Below are 26521 nucleotides of genomic sequence, written 5' to 3' on the forward strand. Positions count from 1 at the left end.
TGGAAATGTAGCAATATAATAAAAACATACCTACACCTAAAAAAATTCTACATTGCCAAAGAAAAGTGGTGCAAGTCAGAGTACCCAAGGGAAATTTGAGCTTATAAGCAAAAAGAAGTACATTGGAAATGCCAATTTTTTAAGGCCACAATCGGTCATTTCGTATGAATTTAACAATGGACCTAGCAAAAATAAATAAATTTAAGTGCATTTTTCATAATTTAGAAAAGTTCATATGCCCCGTTTTGAAAAAGTTTTCCTTTCTTTTTGTCCATGAAATAAGGAAAAAGTATTAGATATTGCCTGAGTATGTTTATTCTATGTTACGGTACAATACAATCCGATACGTTACAAGGTTCTGCATGTTTTTATTATTGAAAATCAATTAAAACTATTTTAACTTAAATTTTAAATTTGAGTAATATACATACGTTTATATATTCAATTTAGTTTTATATAACAAGGGCGTAGCAGTCGCATTAACGGACAAACTAAAAAGTGGAGAAATTAAGAAAAAACTCAGAGGGTGACACAGGCGAAGAAGGGTACCCGTCTGTGTGTCCAACTGACGTAGAAGACCCGCAGAGCCTCTTCCCGGCCACCACCACCACGGCCCATTTCTCCGCACTGGAGTTCTCTCTTCCTCCCTCTCCGCATCTTTGTTTACAAAGGACCAGAACGACCGGAGCAACAGAATTCTCCAATTTCCGTTTGTATGACGTCCCCCAGATCTCCCGTTGCTTCCTGAGATCTCCCCTTCTCTCTCCCTCTCTTCTCCTATAGAGAGAGAGAGAGAGAGAGAGAGAGAGAGAGAGAGCAATGGCGTCGTCGGGTTTGTCTCAGGGGCTTGGCGGCCCTTCGAAAGCGGGGAGGGTGCTTGGGCCGTCGCTGGACAAGATCATCAAGAACGTGGCCTGGAGGAAGCAATCACAGCTGGTGCAGGCCTGCAAGTCATCTCTCGACCGCCTCCAGAACCTTTCTACCTCGCCCGAGTTCGCAGGCTCCTCCGTTCCGGGTTTCCCCCCTGCCGATGCCGACCAGTTCCTCGCCTCCCTTACCCTCGCCCTCGACTCCGCAGCTCCTAAGGTCATTGAGCCCGCCCTCGAATGCGTCCAGCGACTCGCCCTCCTTGGTCTCGTCCGCTGCGACGCCGAACAGATCGACGACGATCCAGCCTCCTCTCCTCCCCCCGCCCTCCTTATCAATTCCGTCTGCAAGTGCACCGCCGTTGCCGACAACGCCGTCGAGCTCGCCGTCCTCCGAACCCTCCTCGCATCCGTCAGATCGAGCTCGCTGGGCTTCCATGGCGACGCGTTGATCCACATCGTCAAGACATTCTACAATGTCTACCTCGGCAGCACCAGCGTCGAGAATCGGATCTGCGCCAAGGCGGCCTTGGCGCAGACAGTCGCCATCGTGTTCGCACGAGCTGAGGCTGACCGCGTGGAGGCGAGCGCCGATCCGGTGTCCGTGCCGGCGTTGCTGGAGCTCTCGGACAAGAATCTTAACGAATCGGGGCTAGTTCAGTCGGTTCAGGTCTTTCTCATTGAGGTCCTGGAGGGATGGGAGGGCGATCGCGGCGGTAATTCGACGGCGAAGGAGGAAACTGGGGAAGGGGAAAGCAGGATCAGGGAGGATGCCCTTTATCTGTTCAAGAACCTCTGTAAGTTTTCGATGAAATTCTCCACCCAGGAGAGCCCAGAAGACGAGCTCCTCCTCAGGGGCAAATTGTTGTCTCTTGAGCTGATGAAGGTCGTGGTCGAGAATGCCGGACCGGTCCTGCGGGTAAATGAAAGGTTAGTCATCTGCTTCAATTGTTTCCAGAATTTTATCTCGGAAGCATTCATCCTTGTATCGATTTCTGCATGGTAGTTTGTTTTCCTACTAGTAGACTCTCTTGCCGAAATTCATGATTAGTTTTATTTGTGTGAGATGTGAGTTGGGATCCCCCGGGACGCCTACGGAGTTCCCGTAATACAGGTCCCCGCTTTTAAGGATGGAACTCGACGTCCTGCGCCCAAGGAATAGCACTTCTTCAGAGACGACCTCACCTCACCAATTTCATAGGGTTCAAAAATATTAAAATTAAGTTATCTCTATACAGATAATGGACATTTTTAGTATGAAAGGGGGAATTGTGGTGTTCCCAGCATGCTGAGTTGACTCAGACAACCATCCATGTAAGAGCCAATGTAAGGTCTTCCTGGTTTGTAGTTTTAGGCACCACAGTTCATCCTCAAATGAATAGGTTGACTTGAAACATGTAAGATTATTTCTTCAGAAACAGTAATAATTGAGAATCCTGAGAAGAGGACCAAATATTTTCCCATTGTTTGAAAAGGAAAGCCTTCTTAAGTTCTACAGAGAGGAAATCAACAAGTTGAGGCACGCGGAATGATAGAAGACTTGTCCCTCCCAAGGCCAGGGTTCAGTTTTATATAACAATGAACATCCTATAATGAAGATATACAGTTTTACCTATAACCAGCCCCATTTTGGTATTGAATTTTCAAGTTCTTTTTCTTCTCTGGGATTTGCTGATACTATGGTGGAGAGGATTACTAGTGGAAAAGAAATGAAAAAGAAGGGGTGAGAGGAGGAGAACGTGAGAGGTGAGAGAAAAAGAAGCTCTCCTTTTCTCTCTATATTTGGATATATATATCCATGCTAATAACTCATAGATGGTAAATCTATGTTGTACAAGTTGTATGACTAAATATTAGAAAGGTTTGAATATGACTACATATAAGAAAGGGTTTCATGAAAGACAAATATTTGAGGAACTCTGATGCTTCCAGTGGACCTTCTAGAAAAAGGAAGAGACTTCTTATAAATCGGTTTAAAAATGTTTTTCTGCTCTAGTATGGGTTTAGATATGACTACATGTATTGAAATCATTGGGGGAACTAAGTTAACGATTATCATCATTTGTAAAAGAAATCAATTTATCATTCCCACAAACTTCATCAACAAAGCAAAATAATTCAAATAAGAATGTATATTCATCACTAACCTTGAACTTACTTGATACAAAACCACTTTCATTTTCAACAAAGATACATTTCTTGAAATGTACAATTTGTCATTTTTTGACATCATATCAATCATGCCTCTTTTGGTTTTTAATATCTTATTAAAGCATATTATATAGCCTTGGATGATTTTTATCCACTGGAGAAAAGGACTTATATCATAATATTATTGTCTGGTTCAACATTAAATAGTTTTTGAGAAGGGGAAACTCCATTGAAGGTTTTGGATGACATTCTATTAATTTCATACACTGATATGTCAGGGTATTTCAGCCCAATTATTAATTTTTTTTTGGAAACTCTTGTAAGTACTGTTATAGTGGTGTTTGTAACATGTTTATTCTTTCTTTTGGCAAGTCTTTTTCTTCTGGTGCTGTTGGACAAATTTTGGTAATGAATTTCATTGTCTTTTAAATATTTTTTGAGTTTCTTAGATAGAGATTTTCCTCCTAAGGCATTCCCAGAGTTTCTATATTGGTCTCAACTTGATTTTTAACCACGTGAGATATTTTAAAGTTAGAGAACACTTTTGATTTAAGTTTGAGAAAGTAAATCCAGGAGTATCTAGTAAAGTTACTCAAATATCACATAATACAAGATTTCTTTAGAAACTACAAGGAGCGGGACTCCAAATATTGGAATTACAAGTTCAAACTGTCTTTTAGCACAAAAAGTTCTATTGGAGAAAGATAACATTTTCATTTTTCCCATGAAAGTAAAATTATCTTTGCAACTTCTTCCAAGAAAGGAATGACAATCTCCAAATGCTAGAATGCCCTACTATTTGGTGCCAAAGTTCCAATAAGTTCTTATGATCACATTAAATGAAGATTTTGGAAGGCCCAAGAGGTTCATATAGTAAAGTTCTCTTCTTCTAGAGCCTTTAGAAATAAAATAATCATATATAGCGTTTACTCTTTGGTGAGGAAGAAATATTCCGTCCATGTCAGGCAGTTCGAGCAATAGATAAGATATTAAGGTTTAATCTTTGGGAACACTATGACCTAACATTAGAAATTGTAAAGTTTTTGAATTTTCGAAGACTTATGTCACATGGGTACGGGTACGGGTGCTGGTACAGGTACCGGTACGGGTACGGGTACAGACCATTTTCAAAAAACTTGGGTACGGGGGTACGGCCGTACACACACGGATATATATATATATATCAAAAAATTTCAAACAGAATAACATATTCACATTTCACACATATATATCAAAAAAATGCAAACAGAATAACACACAAACATAAATCATGGTCCAAAACACATAAATCATAGTCGAAAACACATAAATCATGGTCCAAAACACATAAATCATGGTCGAAAACAAACATCGGCATGAGTGCAGCACTCATTCGATGCCCTGCCGGCAAATGCAATCCAGAATCGACATTCAACAATACCCTGCCGGCAAATGCAATCCACATTCAACAATATTCTACGACAATGAAGAATGAAAAGGCCTCATATTCTAAGACAGTGAAGATTGAAGAATGAAAAGGAGGCATCTATTATATTTGAAAGGGATTTGAAACCCTCTCGGATTGGTGGTTGGTCATCAAAGATTTAGGGACGTCGAGGCCTACGATTCAACATCTTGGTTTGTATTCATAGATTTGAAACAGAGAGAGAGAGATTTGAAACCGTAGAGAAAGGGCGAGCTAGAGGGAGGGGTGATGGGTTTTCACTTTCATGCGAACAGCACACAAAACCCGTCGCCGGTCGTTGCCGGCGGCGAAGGCAGGGGCCGATTAAAATGAAAACAAAAAATGTAAAAAACTTCAGTCACCTCCTGTCTTCGCCGCTGTCGTCGCCGTTGCCGCAGCCGCTGCCGAAGCCGCAGTCGTCGCCGCTGCTTCTTTGGCGGAGAGGTAAATGTTGTCGGAGAGAGACGAGATTTAAGGAGTCGAAGGTTTCGGTTTCGTTTTACCTTTTTCTTTTAACGTCAAAATATTTTTTAACGTTAAAATCAATTAAACGTTTTAAAAAAATGGACAAAATTGGACCCGGTCAATGTTGACCGTGTCCAATTTTGGACGGATATGGTCCCCGGTACGTTGACCGTACCTGGTACGGTCAACGCGTACCGGGGCCATACCGGTACCGGTACCGGTGTCGTATCGGTACCGGACGGGGGGGCGTACCCATGTTACATAGCTCTAAAAGCTTCCAACACTTTTGATTTTAAAAGATGTGCCATCAACTGTTGAAACAGATAATGAGACATCAAAATTATAGCATTTGAAAGGGTTTCTTCATTTAGGGTCATATGGGAAGAAGCTTCTGAGTCTAAGAGCCAGGCAGACATACCTGGTGGTGAAGAGTTAGAGATGGTGGCTTTTGATATGGACGAATTTGCTTCATGAGTGGTTCAAGAGCCTCCATGAATTGTGCAAGAGATATTGATCCAACTGATGTTGATTCTTCTTTTGCACTCTCTTCAGATTCAGCAATTATGAACAACTCCCTTATCTTTGAAAGGTTCATCTCTTCTATGCTTAGGAATCTTGGCTTGATATGTCCTACTTCACCACATCGATGGCATGAATTTTCTTTTTGAGAAATCATAAAGTATGGAGATTTACGTGCTTTAAACTTTGGAAGTTTTGAACGAAAACTTGTAATAGCAAGGAGATTATCATTCTTGGTTTTAAGATTAGAGTAACCTATTCTCCTTCGTAGAGAGCTCAGCAAGCCTCTTGAATTGAAAAAAGTGCTTGCTATGAAGGAGAGATGTCCTAACCAATGTTGTAAAAGGCATATCGTAACGTGCGTCAATTGGGCGGACCTATACGTTGTATTGTAACATATCGTAAATGTAGCGTAGCATATCGTAAAATTAAGTTTTTAATTCAAAAAAATAAAAGAAATTGAAAAAAATAAAACTTCAAAAAAAATAAGGAAAAATGTATTCCATATGAAAAACTCATCTCACATAAAGAACATTCATGATTCATCATTTATAAACCATAGTATATCAATTATCAATAACACATTCAGAAATGAGAAATCATAGATTAAGAATAACATAATAAGCTTCAATCACAAGTTTAAAATGTTTTAAATTGTATCGCAAGTCCACAACATATAATTGTTCATTGCCAAGTGCCAAATATCATGATTATCATCATCAATCATTGATAATCATCATCATTTTCTTCGTTAATTGTTTCAATGCCTTCAAATGGAATGTCCTCACCAACAAATGATTGATTTTTCTAGAAAACTAGTAAAAACTCGCCCTCCCACAACCCTTAGAGATGTTTAGCAAGCAGAAGGGAAGAGCTATTTTAAAAAGAAGCATGGAAAAAGGAGTTTTTTTGTTTGTCCCTATATCTTACCCGTATCGTAAGATATGAAGCGAATTGCCCATATCATATGAGATGGCCCCCATATGGCACGATACGAGCGTTACACCTATGATACACCGACGTCTCGTGTATTATAGGCCTATCTTATAGGTTTCTCAAACTTATATCCATATCATGTGATACAGATAACACCGGCCCTAACTCTCGTAACACCTTTGTGTACTTGTTGAAGGACCGTAGTGAAGTGCCCAATGTCATTGAAACTTTCATAGTTTCATTATTCTTGTGGAAACTCAGTTTGAAGCCTCTGTTAAGACCTTTCGCTCTGAAAATTCACATGAGTATATCTGTCATTTTGTCGATAGTTTTTTTTCGGCAAAGGAGGATTGTTCATGAGACATCTTGTAGTTATACCCCTCCTCAAAATGGGGTTGCCGAATGAAAGAATCGTCAGTTGCTAAATGTCATGAAGGCTCTTTTGTTCCAATGACATCTTCCAGAGAAGTATTGGGAGGATGTTGTGCTAACCAGTGCATATTTGATTAATCGTATGCTAGTATGCCTAGTTGTGTGTTGAATGGACAAACGCCTCATTCTATGTTAGCACAAAGTCGTGAATCTTTTTTCTCTTACACCTCGGGTTTTTGACTGTCTGTTTTATTCACAATCATAGTCCTAATATCAGAAAACTTGATATAAGGTCGATTAAGGGAGTGTTTCTTGGTTATTTTCTTATTCAAAAAGGATATAAGTGTCTAGACCCTTCCATTGGTCGTGTATATGTAACCAAACATGTTTGCTTCCTGGAACATGTTTCCTATTTTGGTAGGAATTCTCTTCAAGGGAAGAGGTCCATAAGAGAAGAGTATTCTCCAAATTAAGAGATTCAGTTTACAGACTTTCTGGAGTACAAAAAAGAATTTACAGATCTCTTGGAGCACAAAAAGGATGATGGTTGCTCCATTAGGAATGAGGAGCGTGACCTCTTGTTTGGGCAGGTTTACTCCAGGAGAAGACTGACTGCAAAAGAGGTCCCAGGTGAGTTGATTGGTAACAAGAATCTGAGTCTCAATCCTACACCTTCCCTGGATGACCCAAATCGTGCTTGTGAGATGTCGGTTGAAGGTGGTCAGAGAAAGGAAATGAAGAGTTACTATTGCTTTCAGAAAAGGTATCGGCCTATTAGGTCATGTACTCAACACTTTATTGCTAATTTCATATCATATTCTAAACTGAGCAAGAACTATAAATGTTTTATATCGTCTCTTTCTATAGTTGTGATTCTCAGGACTGTTACTGAGGCTCAGAGCAATCCCAAGTGGGCTCATGCAATGCAAGAAGAAATGGAAGCACTAAATAAAAACAGAACGTGGGAGGTGGTAAATATCCCTGAAGCGGCTCATTTGGTAGGATCCAAGTGGGTCTACACCATTAAATATAAGTCAGATGGAAGTGTGGATAGGTACAAAGCTCGCTTGGCTGCCAATGGGTTTAGTCAGAAATATGAGATTGACTACTTGGAAACGTTTGCTCTTATTGCAACGTGGAAGGCAGTCAGAGTTATTGTTTCCTTAGCAGTTATAAATGAGTGGATGATGTACCAACTTGATGTTAAGAACACATTTCTAAATGGAGACCTCGAGGAGGAAGTATATATGTGCATGCCTTTAGGATATGAGGAACCTGGAGAATGCTGTAGGTTGAAAAAAACTTTGTATGAGCTCAAACAATCTCCCCGGGCATGGTTTGAACAACTTAAACTTGTAATGAGACAACATGGATATTATCAAGGTAATGGAGATCACACTCTCTTTGTAAAGAGAAAGGAGCACAAGGTCACTCTTCTGTTAGCATATGTTGATGATATGATTGTCATAGGTGATGATGAAGTTGAAATAACAAAGTTAAAGGAACTGTTGACCCTTGAATTTGACCTCAAGGACAAGTTGAAATATTTCCTTGGCATTGAAATTGCTAGGTCTGGCACAAGTCTTGTGTTAAATCGAAGAAAGTACACTCTAGATTTATTAAAGGAGACTGAGAAACTTGGGTGTAGACCTGCTCCTACTCCTATAGATGCTAGAAACAAACTTAGCATTAGAGATGAGGAGCTCCTCTGTGAAGAAGCAAAAGGAAGATCTCAACGTCTTGTTGGGAAATTGATTTATCTCACTCTTACTAGACCTGATATTACTTTTGTTGTGAATGTGATGAGTCAGTTTATGCGTGCACCGACATATGTTCACTTAAAGGCAGTTGACATAATTTTATTTATTTGAAGAGGAGTCCTAGCAAGGGCATCTTGTACATTAAGCAAGACTCTCTTGAGATCGAGGGTTATTCTGATGCTGACTGGGCAAAATGTGTTGATACTAAGAGATCCACCTCAAGCTACTGTATTTACTTGGGAGGAAATCTTGTGGTGTGGAGAAGTAAGAGACAGGACGTTTGCTCTCGCTCTAGTGCTGAGGCTGAATATAGAGTTGTGATAATGGGGCCTTTGAGTTGTTGTGGCTGAATTGACTGACATCAGGATCAAAACTAAGGGACCAATGAAGATGTATTGTGATAACAAGTCTGCAATCGACTTGGCCAACAGTCCGATATTACATAATAGAACGAAGCATGTGGAGATTGACCGTCATTTCATTCAAGAGAGAATTGATGCTAAAGAACTTGTTCTACCTTACATGAAGTCCGAAGGCCAGACAACCGATGTTCTGACCAAGGCCTTGTCATCAACTTCATTTAAGAGAAATGTATCCAAGTTGAACATGTTTGATCTGTACGCCCAACTTGAGGGGGGGTGGTGACGTGTTTGTATGTTTGGGTTTGGGTCTGGACCCTGTCTGACCCGCTATTCATGTTGAGCTCTATCTAAACTGTTGCTTATTGGAAGAAGAAGGGGCGAGAGAGATAGAGGGAGAAAGTGAGAGGACGAGAGGGAGAGAGAGGAAACTTTTTCTTATTGCTGCACGTAACCCTAATCTCATATTAATATGAGACTAGGGTGTGTTACCAATTTACAAAAATAGTCCACTCAACATAGGATAATAATTAAGTGGACCTATTTCAACTTTCTAATGTTTTAGAAAGCCTCCACCCGACTACTATAAGTACTTAACACTCCCCCTCAAGCTGGAGCATAGATATCAATCATGCTCAACTTGTTACATCCTCTCAAGAAATCGCCAATGGGATGAGCCGTAGTGAACATATCAGCAGCTTGATCTTCAGAAGAGACATGAATGGTGTCAATGACTCATTCTTGTACCAAGTCTCGAACATAATGACAATCTACTTCAATGTGTTTAGTCCTTTCATGGAAAACAGGATTATTTGCAATGTAGGTTGCTGCTCTATTGTCACAGTACATCTTCATTGGGAGTGTCACTGAAATCCCCAATTCTAGAAGCACGGATTTGACCCAAGACATCTCAGCCGCAGTTTGGGCCATAGCCCTATATTCAGACTCAGCACTAGATCTAGCAACCACATTCTGTTTCTTGCTTCTCCAAGAAATAAGATTCCCACCGACAAAGACACAGAAACCTGTAGTAGATTTCCTGTCATCTACTGACCTAGCATAATCAGCATCACTATATGGTTCTATGTCCACACATGCTCCCTTTTTGAACCATAACCCCTTTCCCGGGGCTGATTTCAAGTATTTTACCACCATTAGAGCAGCCTCCCAATGAATTTTCTGAGGTTTTTCCATGAATTGACTTAACTTGTTCACAGCAAAGCTGATATCTGGTCAAGTGATAGTCAAGTATAAAAGTTTCCCTATCAACGATCTGTAAGGACGGGAGTCAAAAGCTTCTGAGTCATCATCATGAATATGAATTCGAGGATTCATAGGAAGTGTAGCCGGTTTGGCTCCCAATAACCTTGTTTCCTGCAAAAGATGAAGAACATATTTCCTTTGAGACATCACAAGTCCTTTATTACTGCGAGCCACTTCAATGCCAAGAAAATAACGAAGTGGACCAAGATCTTTTGTGACAAAGTGTTTCTGTAGAAACTCCTTTGTCTGAGCTAACTCGTGAATACTTTCTCCAGTGAGGACAATATCATCAACATATACAATCAATATCACTATACCAGAAGTCCCCCTCTTGATAAACAACGAGTGATCAAACTGGGACCTATGAAATCCACAATTAGAGACAACCACACTGAGCTTATGAAACCATGCACGAGGGCTTTGTTTAAGCCCATAGATAGCCTTTTTAAGTTTGCATACCTTGGAACACTCCCCTTGTCGTTCAAAACCAGGTGGTTGTTGCATATAGACTATTTCAGAGAGATCACCATATAAAAATGCATTTTTCACATCAAGCTGAAAAAGGGGCCAATCCTGCTGAACTGCGAGAGATATAATAAGGCGAATAGTACCTAACCGTGCCACAAGCGAAAACGTCTCGAAGAAGTCCACACCATAAGTCTGTGTATAGCCTTTAGCAACAAGACGAGCTTTGAAGCGCGCTCTACAGACCCATCAGAATGTTATTTGATTGTGAAAACCCATTTGGAGCCGACAATGTCACAATTCATCGGTGGGTCCACTAAGTCCCAAGTTTCCCTAGAAAGAAGAGCATTCATTTCCTCCTACATAGCTTGCTTCCATCGTGAATCTAACAACGCTTGGTGGTGAGAGGTTGGAATAGTATGACTATCCATAGCTCGGTCAAACTGTACTAAACTTGTGCTCAAATGGTCCATAGAAACCGAGTTAGAGATAGGATGTCTTGTGCACTGTCGCTGGGCCTTGCGAATAGCAATGGGTAGATCGTTTGCAGAATAGTCATCATTTCTTCCTGAGTCAGTCTTATCATTAGAACTTACCTCATGAGAAGATTCTGGTGGACAGCTGGGAGAGGGATCTTGATGCCGAGTATAGACTATTGGAGGTTTACGAAAACGATCGCATGACCGTGGTTGAGAGGAGGGGATAGACTCAAGTGATACTGAGGGAATAGGAAGAGGGACAGATACGGGGAGTTCAGTCACAGTGGTATTTGATGTGAAGTAAGGACGCGATTCAAAGAATGTAACATCCGCACTGATAACCTCTTTCTTATTCTGGGGATCAAAAGATCAGTAGCCTTTTTGATTGGCAGGATATCCAATGAACACACATTTAACGACTTGAGCAGCAAGTTTGTTTTTGTTTGGGCCCAAGATGTGTACAAAACAAGTGCATCCAAACACTTTGGGAGGAATATGAAATAATGGTCGATCTGAATATAGTATTTGAATGGGAATGCGTTCTTGAATGGCAGACGAGGGTAATCTGTTGATGAGGTAGCATGCAGTAAGAATAGCATCACCCCAAAAATATGCAGGCATATGAGTATGCAACATGAGAGTGCGGGCTACGTTTAGAAGTTGTCGATGTTTGCGTTCAGCAACACCATTTTGTTGGGATGTGTGGGGACATGTATATTGTGGGTGAATCCCATGATTGGCATAGAATTGAAGTAGAGCTGAGGATTTAAATTCAAGAGCATTATTAGTGTGAATATTTTTGACAATAATACCAAACTGAGTTTTTATTTCATTGACAAATTTATGAATAATACAGATGACTTCAGACCTGTCCCGTAACAAAAATACCCAACTGACTCTAGTAAAATCATCAACCAAAACAAGGTAATACCAGAAACGTGAACGAAAGGGAACACAACTTGGACCCCAAACATCAACATGCAGAAGATCAAAGGGACTTTGACTCGATGGACTCTGACTTGAAAGGAAACTACTACGTGTATGCTTGCCTAACTGGCATGCATCACATAAGAATGACTCTGATGCAGGAATATCTGGAAAAATACGACGAAGCTTAGACGCAGAAGGATGACCCAGCCTGAGATGCCACTGCAAAGGAGAAGGCTTCGATGTGAAGGAGGATGCAACAACATCGTTAGGGACAGAGAGGAAATAGAGCCCCTCCCGTTCTTGGCCGCCACTAATCATCTTCCCAGTTTGTAAGTCCTGAAAAGAACATGAACCAGGATAAAAAATGACTCTACACTGTAAATCTCTAGCCAATTGCTTAACAGATAATAGATTAACAGGAAATCGTGGAGCATATAACACATGTGTAATAGTGCCAAAAGACGTGAGATAGATATCACCACTGCCCAGAATAGGGGACAACTTGCCATCAGCCAACCCGACGTGTTGTGGTGTAGTGAACCTGGTGAACGATAAAAACATTTGTGGCTGATTACGACAATGCCTGGATGCTCCTGAGTCAAACATCCATATCATACCTGGGTCCTGTGTGGGGGCACAAACAGAGAACGTCGAGTCTATGGTAGCTATGCTGGTTGAAGCAGGGGTAAATCTCTGAGCAAGAACCAGATCATATTTTTCCTTTTTTAAGTTGAGAGAATATAATGGAGATATAGGAGTTGGAGACTCAACCAAAGAAGCCGTAACCTGTGGAGAAGTCACAGTAGAAGAAGAAGATCATTTTCCTGCATTCGTCCTTCCTCCACCACGCCCTTGAGGACCAGCAGAACGTAGGTGGGGATGTTTATCCCAACATCGATCCTCTAAGTGCCCTAATTTACCACAATAGGAGCACTGAAATCTGCCACGTCCTGCACCACGACCTGTACCACGTCCCCTAGATCCAATAAGGGAATTATGGCTACGTCCGCCTGACATCACAAGAGCAGAGACTGGGGTGTCATGTGTAGGCTGAGTAAGAGTGACTGCAAGGCGACTCAGTCTATTATAAGTATCTGCCTGTGAGAATTTGAGACTTCGCCACAGAATACTCAGAAGATAATCTAGACAAAAACTTTGCTACCATACCAGTTTCAAAATGTGATGCATAACAGTGCTTGCACGGTGGGCGAAGAGCTTTTAATCATTCATACGCAGTAGTCAACGTAGCAAAATATTGTGTCAAATCTTGATATCCTTGCCATATGTTACACAACTCCTCTTCCAATTGTAAAATTCTAATGACATTCGTAGCATAAGAGTACGTCTTCTTCAGAAAAGACCACATTTCTTTGGCCTTGGTGTAGTATGAAATTGTTGGAGCTATACGGGACTCTACACTGTTCATAATCCATGCCATTACAATGTTATTATCTTCATCCCATGTGGCATATTTCCCTTTTTTCTCAAGGGGTTCATCTTCTTCAATAACATATTTTTTTTATGGCCAGCCACAGACATCATAAAAACTCTAGACCATATCTCATAATTCGACCCATCGAGTTTGATTGTGGTTCCATACGAAAAAGAATTCCCAGCCATCTTGTATTCATTAGACCCTTCTAATCTACTACTGTCAGCCATAGTAGAAAACCAATGTGCAAAGACTACAATCAAGGAACGTGCAGTAGGTTGAACACAAACCAGACAGCAAGTATCAAATTTTCAGCTGGCAGCAAGAACAGATTTTCAGACGATAGCAGGCAGCAAATATTCAGCAATCTATTTTCAGATAAAGGTAGCAGTCATCAATTCAAGCACACACAAATCTGACAGTACATCTCACCACAACCAGTCAGCTCCACGCAACTTCGACTATTCATTAACTTCACACGATTTCAGCTTGTGGCATCAACCACACACAGATCTGCCAAGACAACGTACAGGCACTTTTGCCAGTTATGATCCACCAGGTACCAAGCAGATCTGATTATCCTAACCGATCAGACGATCACTGGTCTGACCTTTTTTTTTTTTTCCTCACGGCATCAGATAGGTCAGATCTGAAACATCTCATCTTCTTCCACGACAGCCACTAGATCAAATCTGAAACGTTCTGGTCTGATCCACTACTGGTCTGATCTTCCACGCAGGCAATAGGTCAGATCAGAACCATTCTGATCTGATTCACCATGCAGCCACATCATCTGGCCAAACACCATCATTATTTGGATCTGAATGACAGCTTCAGATCTGTTTTATCATCATTTTTTTTTAACGACTCCAACGACAACACAAGGAAGCTAATCACGTTTCTATATGTTAAACGTGATTAGCCCCTTTCCACCAACAAATTAACTTGCTTGCTTTGTAATCGGCAGAAACCCTAGGCGTGAAACCCTAGTTGGGAGGAAGAGAAGAGTGGTGAGAAGAGGAAGGAACCCTAGACATGAAACCCTAGATTGTACAGCCCTAGGTTCACGGCTCTGATACCATGTTGCTTATTGGAAGAAGAAGGGGCGAGAGAGATAGAGGGAGAAAGTGAGAGGATGAGAGAAAGAGAGAGGAACTTTTCTTATTGCTGCACGTAACCCTAATCTCATATTAATATGAGACTAGGGTGTGTTACCAATTTACAAAAACAGTCCACTAAACATAGGATAATAATTAAGTGGACCTATTTCAACTTTTTAATATTTTAGAAAGCCTCCACCTGACTACTATAAGTATTTAACATAAACCTTTGCAACCCTAATTTCATGAATTAATGAAAATTAAGAGAGAGATAGAGACTGGCAGCTAGTGGGCACCAGATCTTCTCCACCGTGGTTTTTTATCCCTCGAGTCGAGGGTTTTCCACATTACGATCGTCTTCCTTGTTACTATTCTACAAAACAATAAACAAGAAAATTCGCAAGTGTTCTTGACCGTGCTTCAGTCCATCCTTTGCCGTAATGCTTCTGCTTGACTATAGCATCACAAATTTTTCCTACCAACTATTGATATGACAACACTTTAAATCTAGGGCCTATAGAAGCAACTGCATCTGCTGTAGCATGACATTGTAATGAATTAGCTGTGTTGATGGGAATACATATGTCGTAAACCATTTCCCTGCCATCATTTATGTCTGTACTCTCATATGGGCCTAAGAATCTGTGGCAATATAGAAGGGAAAAAAATTTTGATGGATCCAACACTAGACTTGACACTTGCAACTCTACCATCAGGTCCATCACCACCATGGCCACGCCTAGTATCTGGTGCACCTCTTTTCTTCCTCCCAAATGGGTCAGATATACCTCCTTCTTACATGATTCATTTCTCATGGCCTTTGAACTATCTAGATCTGTTAGACTGACTAAATTCATCATCTTCAATTCATTTTCTTCCTCGATTTCCAAAGGCTCACCATGCCTACTTCTGCCTCTTCCATTTGTTTTAATTTTTTTTTAATGGAAAGCATTAATCATATCTATTGTTGACATACAACTGGTGGAAAAAGCTTCTCTGGTTTCCTCTACATCACTGTGTCCCTACAAAATGGTGCTTCATTCTAATAATCTCTCCTAACTAAAATAGTCACGCTGGATTTTTAATTGATTGTTCTCTTTCAACCTTTTGCACCATGGCCATGTGGGATCCGACAATGACATACCTTCACAAAAGAATGAAAACCTATGGTAAACTTAGTAAAAAACAGCTGTCAGCTATGAATCTACTGTAAAAACGAGAGATTATATACATTACATAGAAGAAGTCGGAAAAGCTCCATTTCTCCAATGAGAATGAATCAACCCTCATGTAGATCTGTGCTTAAATTGGCGATTTCATTGCGAAATTGATGCTTTCTTTGTAAAATCAGCAAACTCTCCCCCTTCTCCAAATCTAGGGTGTGTTTAGAAATAGAGGAGGGGCGCAGTTTAAAAGCTATGTCATAAAAAAGGGGGTTCGGTCCCCCTTTTTATGAAATTGACTCGTATCGTACGATTCGGGGCCTTTATTACAGGCACGATCTGTGTCACCCATGTGCGGGGTGCGGGTGCCGGTGCTGGTGCGGCACATCTCAAAAAATTTAGGTGCGGCGAGAGTATTTATTATTATTATTATTATTATTAATTTATTATTATTAATTTATTATTATAATATATATATATATATATATATATATATATATATATATATATATATATATAACAAAAAAAATGTCTAACACAAGTACACATTGCACAACCTGATTCACGGTCAAACAAAAATAATAACAACAATCTAAGCGGGAGAGAAACAATCTGAGAGCGGTGTTGCGGCCTATAATAACAACAATAGAAATGAACAAGACAGTAAAGGTATCACTTTGAATTCCCTATTCCAGCTTATAATACTAAATTTCCTGCATAGTGTCATAATGACATCGAGCAATTCAAAGAAACCAGCAGAGACTCTACTGCAGCTATCCACAATAAGGGAATAAATATTCACTTCATCATTATAAAACAAAAGAAATAAGAAACATCATTAAAAATTTAAAACTTGACGAGGCTATGCTGGAGAGAGCGGCGGGAAGGGACGAAGGGCAGACAGCCAGACACTGAAATGGATTCATCTCAGATGTTGATTGTACGGGGAAATAGCATAACTACCACAAGAAATCGTATCACAGATACTAAAATGCTTAACAAGAAATAGAGGAAACATGAAAATCATATTTAAAAACAGCAGAGACGCCGGACGAAGATGAAGCAGCTTCGTTCGTGAATCGTGAGTGAAGAACAGAAGAAGAAGTTGAAAGATGTGAGAGGATGCCGCCGGTGGAGGAGAGGATGCCGCGGGTGGAGGATACGATCGACTGCCAATGGAGAGAGAGCAGTGGACAAATAAATCGGAGAGACAACTGAGACACCGGATGGAGATGATGCCGCCGGTGGAGGTAGAAATCGGAGAGAGCAGCGGACGCCAGTCGGCGGACGGAGAGGAAACTGCTGGTTGAAGAGACAATCGCAGCGGACAGAGAGAGGGAGATCAGTGGCAAGGGGCGAAGTCTCGTGCCCTAAATTGATTTTGTTAAAAATAAAAACAAAAAAAACCCCAAAAAATGGACCGAAATAGACATGGTGCGGTTTGACTGCACCTGACTCGTGTTTGATGCGAGTCGGGTGCGCGTCCAGAATTGACTATTTTAGTCGGGTGTGGCTGACCGCACAAGACTCACCTTTGACCTGGTTGGGTGCGATTCTGGGTCGCACCCACACCTGCGTCGTGTCGACGCGGGTGCGGGTCCAAAAATGGCGCAACCTGGTGACATAGGGCACGATATACAACCCTTTTATGATACGGGTGTGTATCATATCGCAATTTTGAATCACTATGGTACACATATCATATAACATGGCCCCGTATTGTACGATATGTACAACACTGAAAAAATCTATGAGATGTAATATGTCTGTCTACAAACATAATAAAAATAGTGCTTCCAAGCATGTTAGATGAGTTTTAAAGGTCAAAAAAATTCTTAATTTAAAGTAATAGAACATATTATAACGAGCATAATCTCTTAATATTAGAGTAAAAAAGATCAAATTAAAGGATTAGTTTCATTCAATTGAATATATTGATAGAAAACCTTAAAAGAAAAATTGGAAGTAATTGCAAAATGAGAAGTGAAATTATTGAAGGTAGTCTGAGTCTGTAGTGCTGACTATGTCTTGACATTGATTTATCTGTCTCATAGTCTTCAAGTGTCTCAACTTTTAGTCTTAAGGTACATAAATTCTTCATTCCTTCCTCTCTCCTAGTGGTAATAAAATAGGCTAGGTTGTTTGGAAGTGGAGTAGAAGCAGTTCTATGCGTTTCTAATTTTGTGGTCATCTTAACTACAGTCTGTGGCATAACACTAGGCAGATTGACTGATTCAAACGTCCAATTAAAAAACCTCTGACTTAACTGATCTTTTTCTCTTCTACTTCTTGTTTCATATTTTATATGAGACTTGGGTCTCTGGAGAGATTGTTCTTTATCTTCTCAGGTATAACGCTCTATGTGGTCCTCACTTGTTTGTGGATAATGACTTTTTCTTTTCCCAGCTGTCCGTTTTTATGTTCTAGTTCTACTTTGCCCTTTAGTGATATGTCTAGATTCTTATGCATGTGTACATCTTTGTATGCAGGTTTCTTGGCGCTACCAGACAATATCTCTGCCTATCCCTGTTAAAGAACAGTGCCTTGTCAGTGATGAGTGTTTTCCAACTATTATGCTCTATGTTCATGAGTTTATTATCAAGGTTAAGGTCTGGTTTGAAGGCTGAAATTGGCATTTTTTTTCCAATGCTTGTCCTTCGAGTTCTAGAAAATGTGCTTCAGCCAAGTTTCTTGCAGAAGATGACCGTTCTAAATTTGTTGGAAAGGATGTGTGAAGATCCACAGCTAGTGATTGATATCTTTGTGAACTATGATTGTGATGTTGAGTCACCAAATATCTTTGAAAGGTTTGTTCATTGTTGAATTTCTGAGTGATATGTTATATTGGCAAATATGTCCTTCAGATATGAATTACTTCTTTAGTTATGATTAGGTAGATAATTTTAAAATGCTTTTAATTCCTTCAGATATTTGCAGGATTGTTAATGGCCTGTTAAAGACCGGATTGGGTGTACCTCCTGGTTCGGTGACAACCTTGTCCCCAGCTCAGGATATTGCCTTCAGGCATGAATCTGTGAGATGTTTGGTTGCCATCATAAAAGCAATGGGGCAGTGGATGGATCAACAGCTACGTGTTGTAGAAACACGTCCACCAAAGGATCCTGATTTAGATAGCTTGGGTGTTGAAAACAATTCTATGTTAAATGGTGAAGAGGGATCTGCAATAGACTATGACCTACATTCTGAATCATATGGTGAATTATCAGAAGCTGCAAATCTAGAGCAACGGCGTGCATATAAGATAGAACTGCAGGTTCAAATTTGTAACATTGTTTTGAATTTTCTTCTCCCGTGTAGTAAAATGTAAGAATATTATCCAGTGGCCACTCTTGATCCTTGTGTGTTGTCTTCTCAAATGCAGAAGGGTATTTCACTATTCAATCGTAAACCAAGCAAGGGCATTGAATTTCTAATAGGTGCAAAAAAAATTGGTGGAACTCCAGAAGCAGTAGCTTCCTTTCTTAAGAATACTGCTGGCTTGAATGAGACAATGATTGGTGATTACCTAGGGGAGAGAGAAGAATTTGCACTGAAAGTTATGCATGCATATGTGGACTCCATGAATCTTGAGAAAATGGATTTTGGTGAAGCAATCAGATTTTTTCTTAGAGGCTTTCGTTTGCCTGGAGAAGCACAGAAGATTGATCGTATAATGGAAAAATTTGCGGAGCGCTACTGTAAATGCAATCCAAACTCCTTTAGTAGTGCTGACACTGCTTATGTTCTTGCTTACTCTGTGATAATGCTCAACACAGATGCACACAACAGCATGGTTAAAGATAAGGTTGCCTAGTCATCATGCCCTTTTTCTTGTTTTTTTGCATTTATGCACGTAATTTGTTTTTTAGATGCTTAGTGCTTAGGGATCATATTTAATGTATTGTCTTTTGCCATTCTAGATGTCAAAGTCAGATTTCCTTCGGAATAATCGAGGAATTGATAATGGGAAGGATTTACCAGAAGATTATCTTGGGTCCCTTTATGATCAAATTGTGAAAAATGAAATAAAAATGAATGCTGAAACTTCAACTCCACAGAAACAAGCCAACAGCATTAATAAGCTGCTTGGCTTGGATAATATTCTTAACTTAGTCAATTGGACGCAGCCAGAAGAAAAAGCATTAGGTGCAAATGATGTTCTTTTGAGGCATATCCAGGAGAAGTTTAAAGCGAAGACAAACAAATCAGAGTATGCTAATCTGGTCCATCTTGCAATTTATTCATCATAACTCTCTTGCTATGTAAACAGTTTCTTTTCTTTGATCATTAGTTCCCTTCTTATGAACAGTTCCTATTTTTTGATGTGACAGGTCTATCTTTTACATGGTTAATGATGTGGCAATTCTACGATTTATGGTAGAGGTCTGCTGGGCACCAATGCTTGCAGCGTTCAGTGTAAACCTTGACCAGAGTGATGAAAAGGTTATTGCATTCCAGTGCTTGCAAGGTTTCCGTCAAGCAGTACATGTTACTGCAGTTATGTATATGCAGACTCAAAGAGATGCTTTTGTGACATCCGTTGCGAAGTTTACTTTTCTTCATTGTGCTGCTGACATGAAACAAAAAAATGTTGAAGCAGTTAAGGTAATCTTCAAGAAAGAGTCTACTAATGCTGAAGATGCAAATCTTTATTCTAGTTCAGCTTTAAAGATTGGCCGCTACTTAATCCCTATCTATCTGCTGTAGAATTGTCACTTGTCCTGGCTTTTGTTAATAGAAATCTGAAGACAAACCCTTGAGGGGGTGATTTCGTTGACAAATAAAACTAGTTCTCTGCCTGTTATTATGAAAATGGACTGCTCGGTTTTTTTTGAAGTCAAACAAGCATGCTTTTTCAGCAAGTCTCAACGTATGTGGCAATAGAACTTTGTATTCTAGCTAGTGAAAGTTTTTTTACTTCTATTTTGCAACTGCAGGCTATTATATCCATTGCAATTGAAGATGGAAACTACTTGCAAGAAGCCTGGGAACATATTTTAACATGTCTTTCCAGATTTGAGAATTTACTGCTCCTAGGAGAAGGTGCTCCACCTGATTCATTGTTTCCTGCAGTACCTCAAGTGGAAGCAGACGAAAAAGCACCGAAGTCTCCTGCACATCAGCTGCTTAAGAAAAAAGGAGCTGCTCTGCAGCATCCAGGTATCATGGCTGTCCTTCGAGGGGGGTCATATGACAGTGTTGTTCCTGCAGTTAACGTCACGGGCCCTATAACTCCAGAACAAATAAATAATTTGATTTCCAATTTGAACATGCTTGACCAGATTGGAAATTATGAATTGAATCACATATTTGTGCATAGTCAAAGGCTGAACAGTGAGGCCATTGTTGCTTTTGTCAAGGCTTTGTGCAAAGTTTCTATGTCAGAATTGCAATCTCCATCAGATCCTCGGGTTTTCAGCCTTATGAAAATTGTTGAGATTGCGTAAGCTTCTTCTCTCATTTGGTTGGCTAGGTTATCAGAAAATGTTGATATGGAAGTTTTCAATTTTTTGAGGTTGATCCTTTGTGCAGGCATTACAACATGAATCGCATTAGGTTGGTGTGGTCTCGTATATGGCAAGTTCTTTGCGAGTTTTTTGTGTCAGTTGGCCTATCAGAGAATCTTTCTGTTTCCATTTTTGTCATGGATTCGTTGAGGCAGCTGGCTATGAAGTTCTTGGAACGTGAAGAACTGGCCAATTACAACTTTCAAAGTGAATTCTTGAAGCCTTTTGTTATTATTATGCAGAAAAGCAACTCCGCAGAAATTAGGGAATTGATTGTTCGGTGTGTCTCTCAAATGGTCCTCGTTCGTGTTAGCAATGTCAAATCTGGCTGGAAGAGTGTCTTTATGGTAAGATTCAGTTAGATGTGTATTTTCTGTACTCCGGAATCTCAGTGTGCATGCTTAATGACTTCAGAATATCTTCTCTTTTCCACAAGATCGTCTAATACTTGTAAGATCGTCTAATACTTGTAAGATCGTCTAATACTTGTAGGAAATTTACGAACTGTACAAAATTTGTAAGTGTTTCTGTTTTCTCCTTTTGAAGGGTTTCCTGAATTTGGTTGAATTTCTTGCAGAAAATTATTAGCGACCAAGTTATCTTTTTTTGGCTTCTAAATACTCTTTTAACCATATAAGTTAATGTTTTTTGGGTTTTCTGAGTTATTCTGCAGGCTTGCTCAATTTCCCTGAACATAGTAAAGGTGTCATATTGACAGAATCGTACATAGTTAAGGTGTCATATTGACAGAACTTAATAGGAAATCTCTCAACAATTCATGTGCATTAGGAACTTTTAATTCAATTAAATCCTCCTGTTTGCAGGTTTTCACTACTGCTGCTTCTGATGAACGCAAGAATATTGTGTTACTGGCCTTCGAGACTATAGAAAAAATTGTTCGTGATTATTTTCCCTACATAACTGAGACAGAGACTACAACATTCACAGATTGTGTTAGATGCCTAATCGCTTTTACAACAAGCCGATACAATAGTGATGTTGGCTTTAATGCTATAGCATTTCTTCGATTCTGTGCTGTCAAACTGGCAGAGGGAGGGCTAATATGCTATGAAGGAAGCAAAGAAGCTTCTGATCAAGTGAATGGTGATGTTCCTGACAATCACACATTTACTGATAAGGATGAACATGTGTACTACTGGGTTCCCTTACTGACTGGTAACCTCTTGCCTTCTGTGAGAAGTCAAATATGATTTTTTCAAGAAACAAACTATTTATGGCAATTTCTCATTCATCTTCTGTTGATCTGTTCTATAGTGTATAAAAGTAATCTGGAAGTACCACTATTTTCAGGTCTTTCAAAACTCACTTCTGATCCTAGACCAGCCATAAGAAAAAGTGCATTGGAGGTGCTCTTTAATACGTTGCGTGATCATGGACATCTTTTTTCGCTCTCTTTCTGGATCAGAGTGTACAAGTCCGTGGTCTTCCCGATCTTTGATACCGTGGCACATGGAAAGGGAGTTTCATTAGATGGACAGTCGACAGAGGACATAGAAGGGCTTCTTCTTGAAAATGTTTGGAGTTCTGAAACTTGTGCATTGGCAGCACAATATCTTGTTGACTTGTTTTCTGGTTTCTTTGACATAGTTCGCTTGCAGATCAAAAGTGTGGTTTCGATTGTCACTAGTTTCATTAGAAATCCCACTTTTGCTAGCATTGGTGTATCTGCATTCCTACGCCTGACCAGTAACGTGGGGAACATGCTCTCAGAAGATGAGTGGCAGGGGATACTCCTCTTGTTAAAAGAAGCAGCTGCTTCAACACAACCTAGCTTTCTACTTATCAAAAAGACAATGGATGGGATTGAGATACCTGACAGTGTGGAGGCATATCCTGAAGGTGACTTGTTTACTGAAAATGAGCTGCCTAATGATGAACCAGAGGATGATAGTCTACAGGTAGCCTCATACTGTGTCTCAAGAATGAAAGGACATATAGCTGTACAACTACTCATAATTCAGGTATACATTTAACGAGCACCAGTTCGAATGTTTCTCAGAATCTACTGATATTTTTTACAGTAACTGGAAAATATCTAGTGATGAACTGCTGTCACATTGTTCTGATCAAAATATGTTTGTTGTTTAATGCTTATCTTGGAACTTATGCAATTCATCGCATTGTTGTATCTTCATGTTTGTTGCTTTCAGGCTCTGATGGATCTGTACAAGACACATAGGGAGTCCCTTACACCATTAAGCGTTATGATCCTCTTGGAGACATTTTCGTCCATCTGCCACCATGCTCATGAGATGAATTCCCATGCCATCCTACAGGAGAAACTTCACAAAGTGTGTCTCATATTGGAGGTCTCTGATCCACCTTCCCTTCACCTCGAGAACGATTCCTACCAAAACTATCTCAAGTTCCTGCAGACACTGATTGACGACAACCCATCTCTATCAGAAGACAGAGGCATAGAGCTGCAGCTGGTTGCAGCGTGTGAGAAGATACTGGAAATATACCTCGATTGTGCAGGTCTGCCGATACAAAATCAGCAGCTCCCAGGTGACCGGCCAAAGGCAAAGTGGGTCATTCCCCTGGGGACAATAAAGAAGGAAGAGCTGGCTGCTCGCACTTCTTTGGTGGTGTCAACCCTGCAGGTGTTGTGTAGTTTAGAGAAGGATACATTCAAGAAATACATCTGTCGCTTTTTCCCGTTGGTGGTAAATTTAATTCGCTGTGAGCATAGCTCGGGTGAAGTGCAGCGTGTTTTGAGGGATTTATTCCAATTTTGTATAGGCCCAATAATAATATTGTAATTTTTTTTTGCTCTCTCTATCTCTCTCTGTGTCCGTTTGTATATGTGTGTGCGCGCGGGTGCGGGTGCGTGCATGTGGGGCTCTGGTCAAATATGTTGTCTGCCAAATGTACAGTTGATATAAATATGTTTTGCCTCTGATAACTAGAATTTCGACGTTTCATTGTTTCTTGTTTTGAAAGGTATGGAATTTTGTTTTATATTTTCGAAAATTATGATAACTAGAATTTCGATGTCTCATCGTTTCTTGTTTTGAAAGGTATGGAATTTTATTTTATATTTCCTAAAAATGATTTCCGTTGTTTGGTCCAATATCGATATCGACAATCTTGATGTTGAAGAGGTTTTTGATTGATTTATAAAATTGTTGTGAGAACTCTGCTGTATTGTGCTATTTTCGTTCTTCGTGAGCAAACACATGTATTTGCTTCAAAGGACGATCATTCAACTCTTTGAATTTGGGTCCATATCCAGTTTTGAATTTAATACCTATAACTTTACTGCAACCATGCAATTAAGTTTTGCGTTTTCACGGTTGTACCCAATCTATATGTTCACTGTACTTTTTAAAATAAGGTACCACGAAAAACAAGTAGTCACCCAAATATAACATGGTAAGTAAAGTCGCAACTGCATGTTTTACTTTGTGGTCCAATCATGCATGCCCAAACTTTCATCTACTTCGAAATGAAGTTACAGAAAGAGGTTTTCAGATGCAACCCTGCTGGAGGTATTCTCCCTAATACTCTCACCAAAATAATTTGAAAACAGAAGAGAGTCAAGAGACCGTATAGTATAAAAATTACATAAGAAGAATGGGAGCAGTACGTTAGCTGAACGTAAAAACAGAGCGACAGATGACTACCCATCCTCTAACAAACTTAAAAGTAATATGCTGACAAAGTAACATCAAGACAAGCCCATCAGGATCACCCATACATAAAAAATAGCCTCACATGAATCTTTTAAGAAAGTTTAATATGAAAAAAACATTTAATATTTGACTAAGAAACTAGATTGGATTTAGATTTAAGAAATGACATCTATTGAATTCAGATATGGATTTGGACACATACAAATATCCAATCAGATTCAGATCCGATCAAATAACAAATGTCCTATATTTTATGCCCTGACATTTTGAAAATAAGCCCGATTCGGTTCAAAATCCAGATTCACATTTGGATGTGAACGTAAAAATAGTATTCATATCTGATTTAAATCCAATTGGTTGACATACCTACTTTGTTTACCAGCATTGAGTCAAATTCACTATTGCCCACTTTTCAAGTGGTGTTATTTTAATTGTACAGCTCCATGAGAATCTCACACAGCAAACATAGGCAACTCAAATCATTTAAACAATTTGCCAGCATGCACTGACCGACACAAAAACCAATTGTCTGTAACATATGCACAGCAGGATAATCCATACTGCAAAAATAGCACATTAGAATTGGCTGACACCACACAAGGAGGACACCTACCGAGGATTAGGAATAGTATGTCATTGGAAGCAAAACATACCAAAAGTTTTTATAAATAAACACTGAATTATGCTAATGAAAATGACACCAGTTAAGCATACCGACAAAAAATGCATATATTTATGCGATCAACAGGTGAACCTTACATGCAGGAATGACATAATTGGCATCCTACGAATGTATATGACGATACAAATGAGAAGCAAAATGAAGGAACTCAATTAATTTCTAACAGCTTTGGCAATGTGCTTACTCACTCACGTGTTGTTGATGTGTAAGAAAGGGGAAGGAGTGTGATAAGCTGCAGAAGAAGAGATAATCAAAAGCAACACTGTTCCTTTTTCCCGGCCACAAAATGCAAACCCCTTCTCGACCCGCATTCTGGTCGCTCATATAACCCTTTACGTGGGTTCTTATTACAGAACGAGAATTTACAGAGAAAAAGAGAGCAATTCGCGTGGGCTTCCGACATAAATGAAAGGTCCCAACCCCAATGGAACCCTTCTTTCTCGTTTGCTAGAAAAATGAAACAATGAGGTAGCGTGATCTTGATTTAAGATCCGAGGATCTCAGATCCTCGAATCTTAAAAACCTGGGTTTTGAAAAACTTTGTTTGATATCATCGAAGCCTCTATCCCCGCTCTCACTCTCTCTCTCACCGATTGGAACGAGCTCGAATGGACGAGAGCCATGGCGCGCGGCGTGGTCTCTCCCTCTCTCTCTCTCTGTGTCCAGAACGGTCTCTCTGAAACCCTCAACGAAGGTTTCAGAGAAACGCTCGTTGAGGGCTTCAAAGAAACCCTCCCTCATATTTTATGAGGGTTTCTCTCTGAAACCCTCAAAGAGCTATCTGAAAAACGAGGGTTTCTGAGAAACCCTCATTTTTTAAGAGGGTTTCAGAGTTTCAGAAAAAAAAAAAAAAAACCCCTAGTTGAGGGCTTCAGAGAGACCCTCGTTGTTGAGCATTTCTCTGGAACCCTTGTCGACGTTTTCCGACAAGGGCTTCCCTGAAACGTAGAGAAGATGGGTCCATGGGATCAT

General features: G+C 39.9%; 1 protein-coding gene across 1 annotated transcript; it reads left to right on the top strand.

The window, feature by feature from the left end:
- Window positions 1-507: 507 nt before the first annotated feature.
- Window positions 508-24156, top strand: LOC116254775 (brefeldin A-inhibited guanine nucleotide-exchange protein 1). The gene is made up of 11 exons (XM_031630347.2): window positions 508-1796; window positions 18194-18511; window positions 18642-18978; window positions 19087-19509; window positions 19625-19914; window positions 20036-20309; window positions 20642-21147; window positions 21237-21558; window positions 22036-22387; window positions 22523-23193; window positions 23383-24156. The coding sequence occupies exons 1-11, from the start codon at window positions 820-822 to the stop codon at window positions 23992-23994; spliced, it is 5082 nt and encodes a 1693-aa protein (XP_031486207.1). The 5' UTR covers window positions 508-819; the 3' UTR covers window positions 23995-24156.
- The last annotated feature ends 2365 nt before the right edge of the window (window positions 24157-26521 follow it).

This window comes from Nymphaea colorata, chromosome 1 (assembly GCF_008831285.2).
Source record: "Nymphaea colorata isolate Beijing-Zhang1983 chromosome 1, ASM883128v2, whole genome shotgun sequence".
NCBI lineage: Eukaryota > Viridiplantae > Streptophyta > Magnoliopsida > Nymphaeales > Nymphaeaceae > Nymphaea > Nymphaea colorata.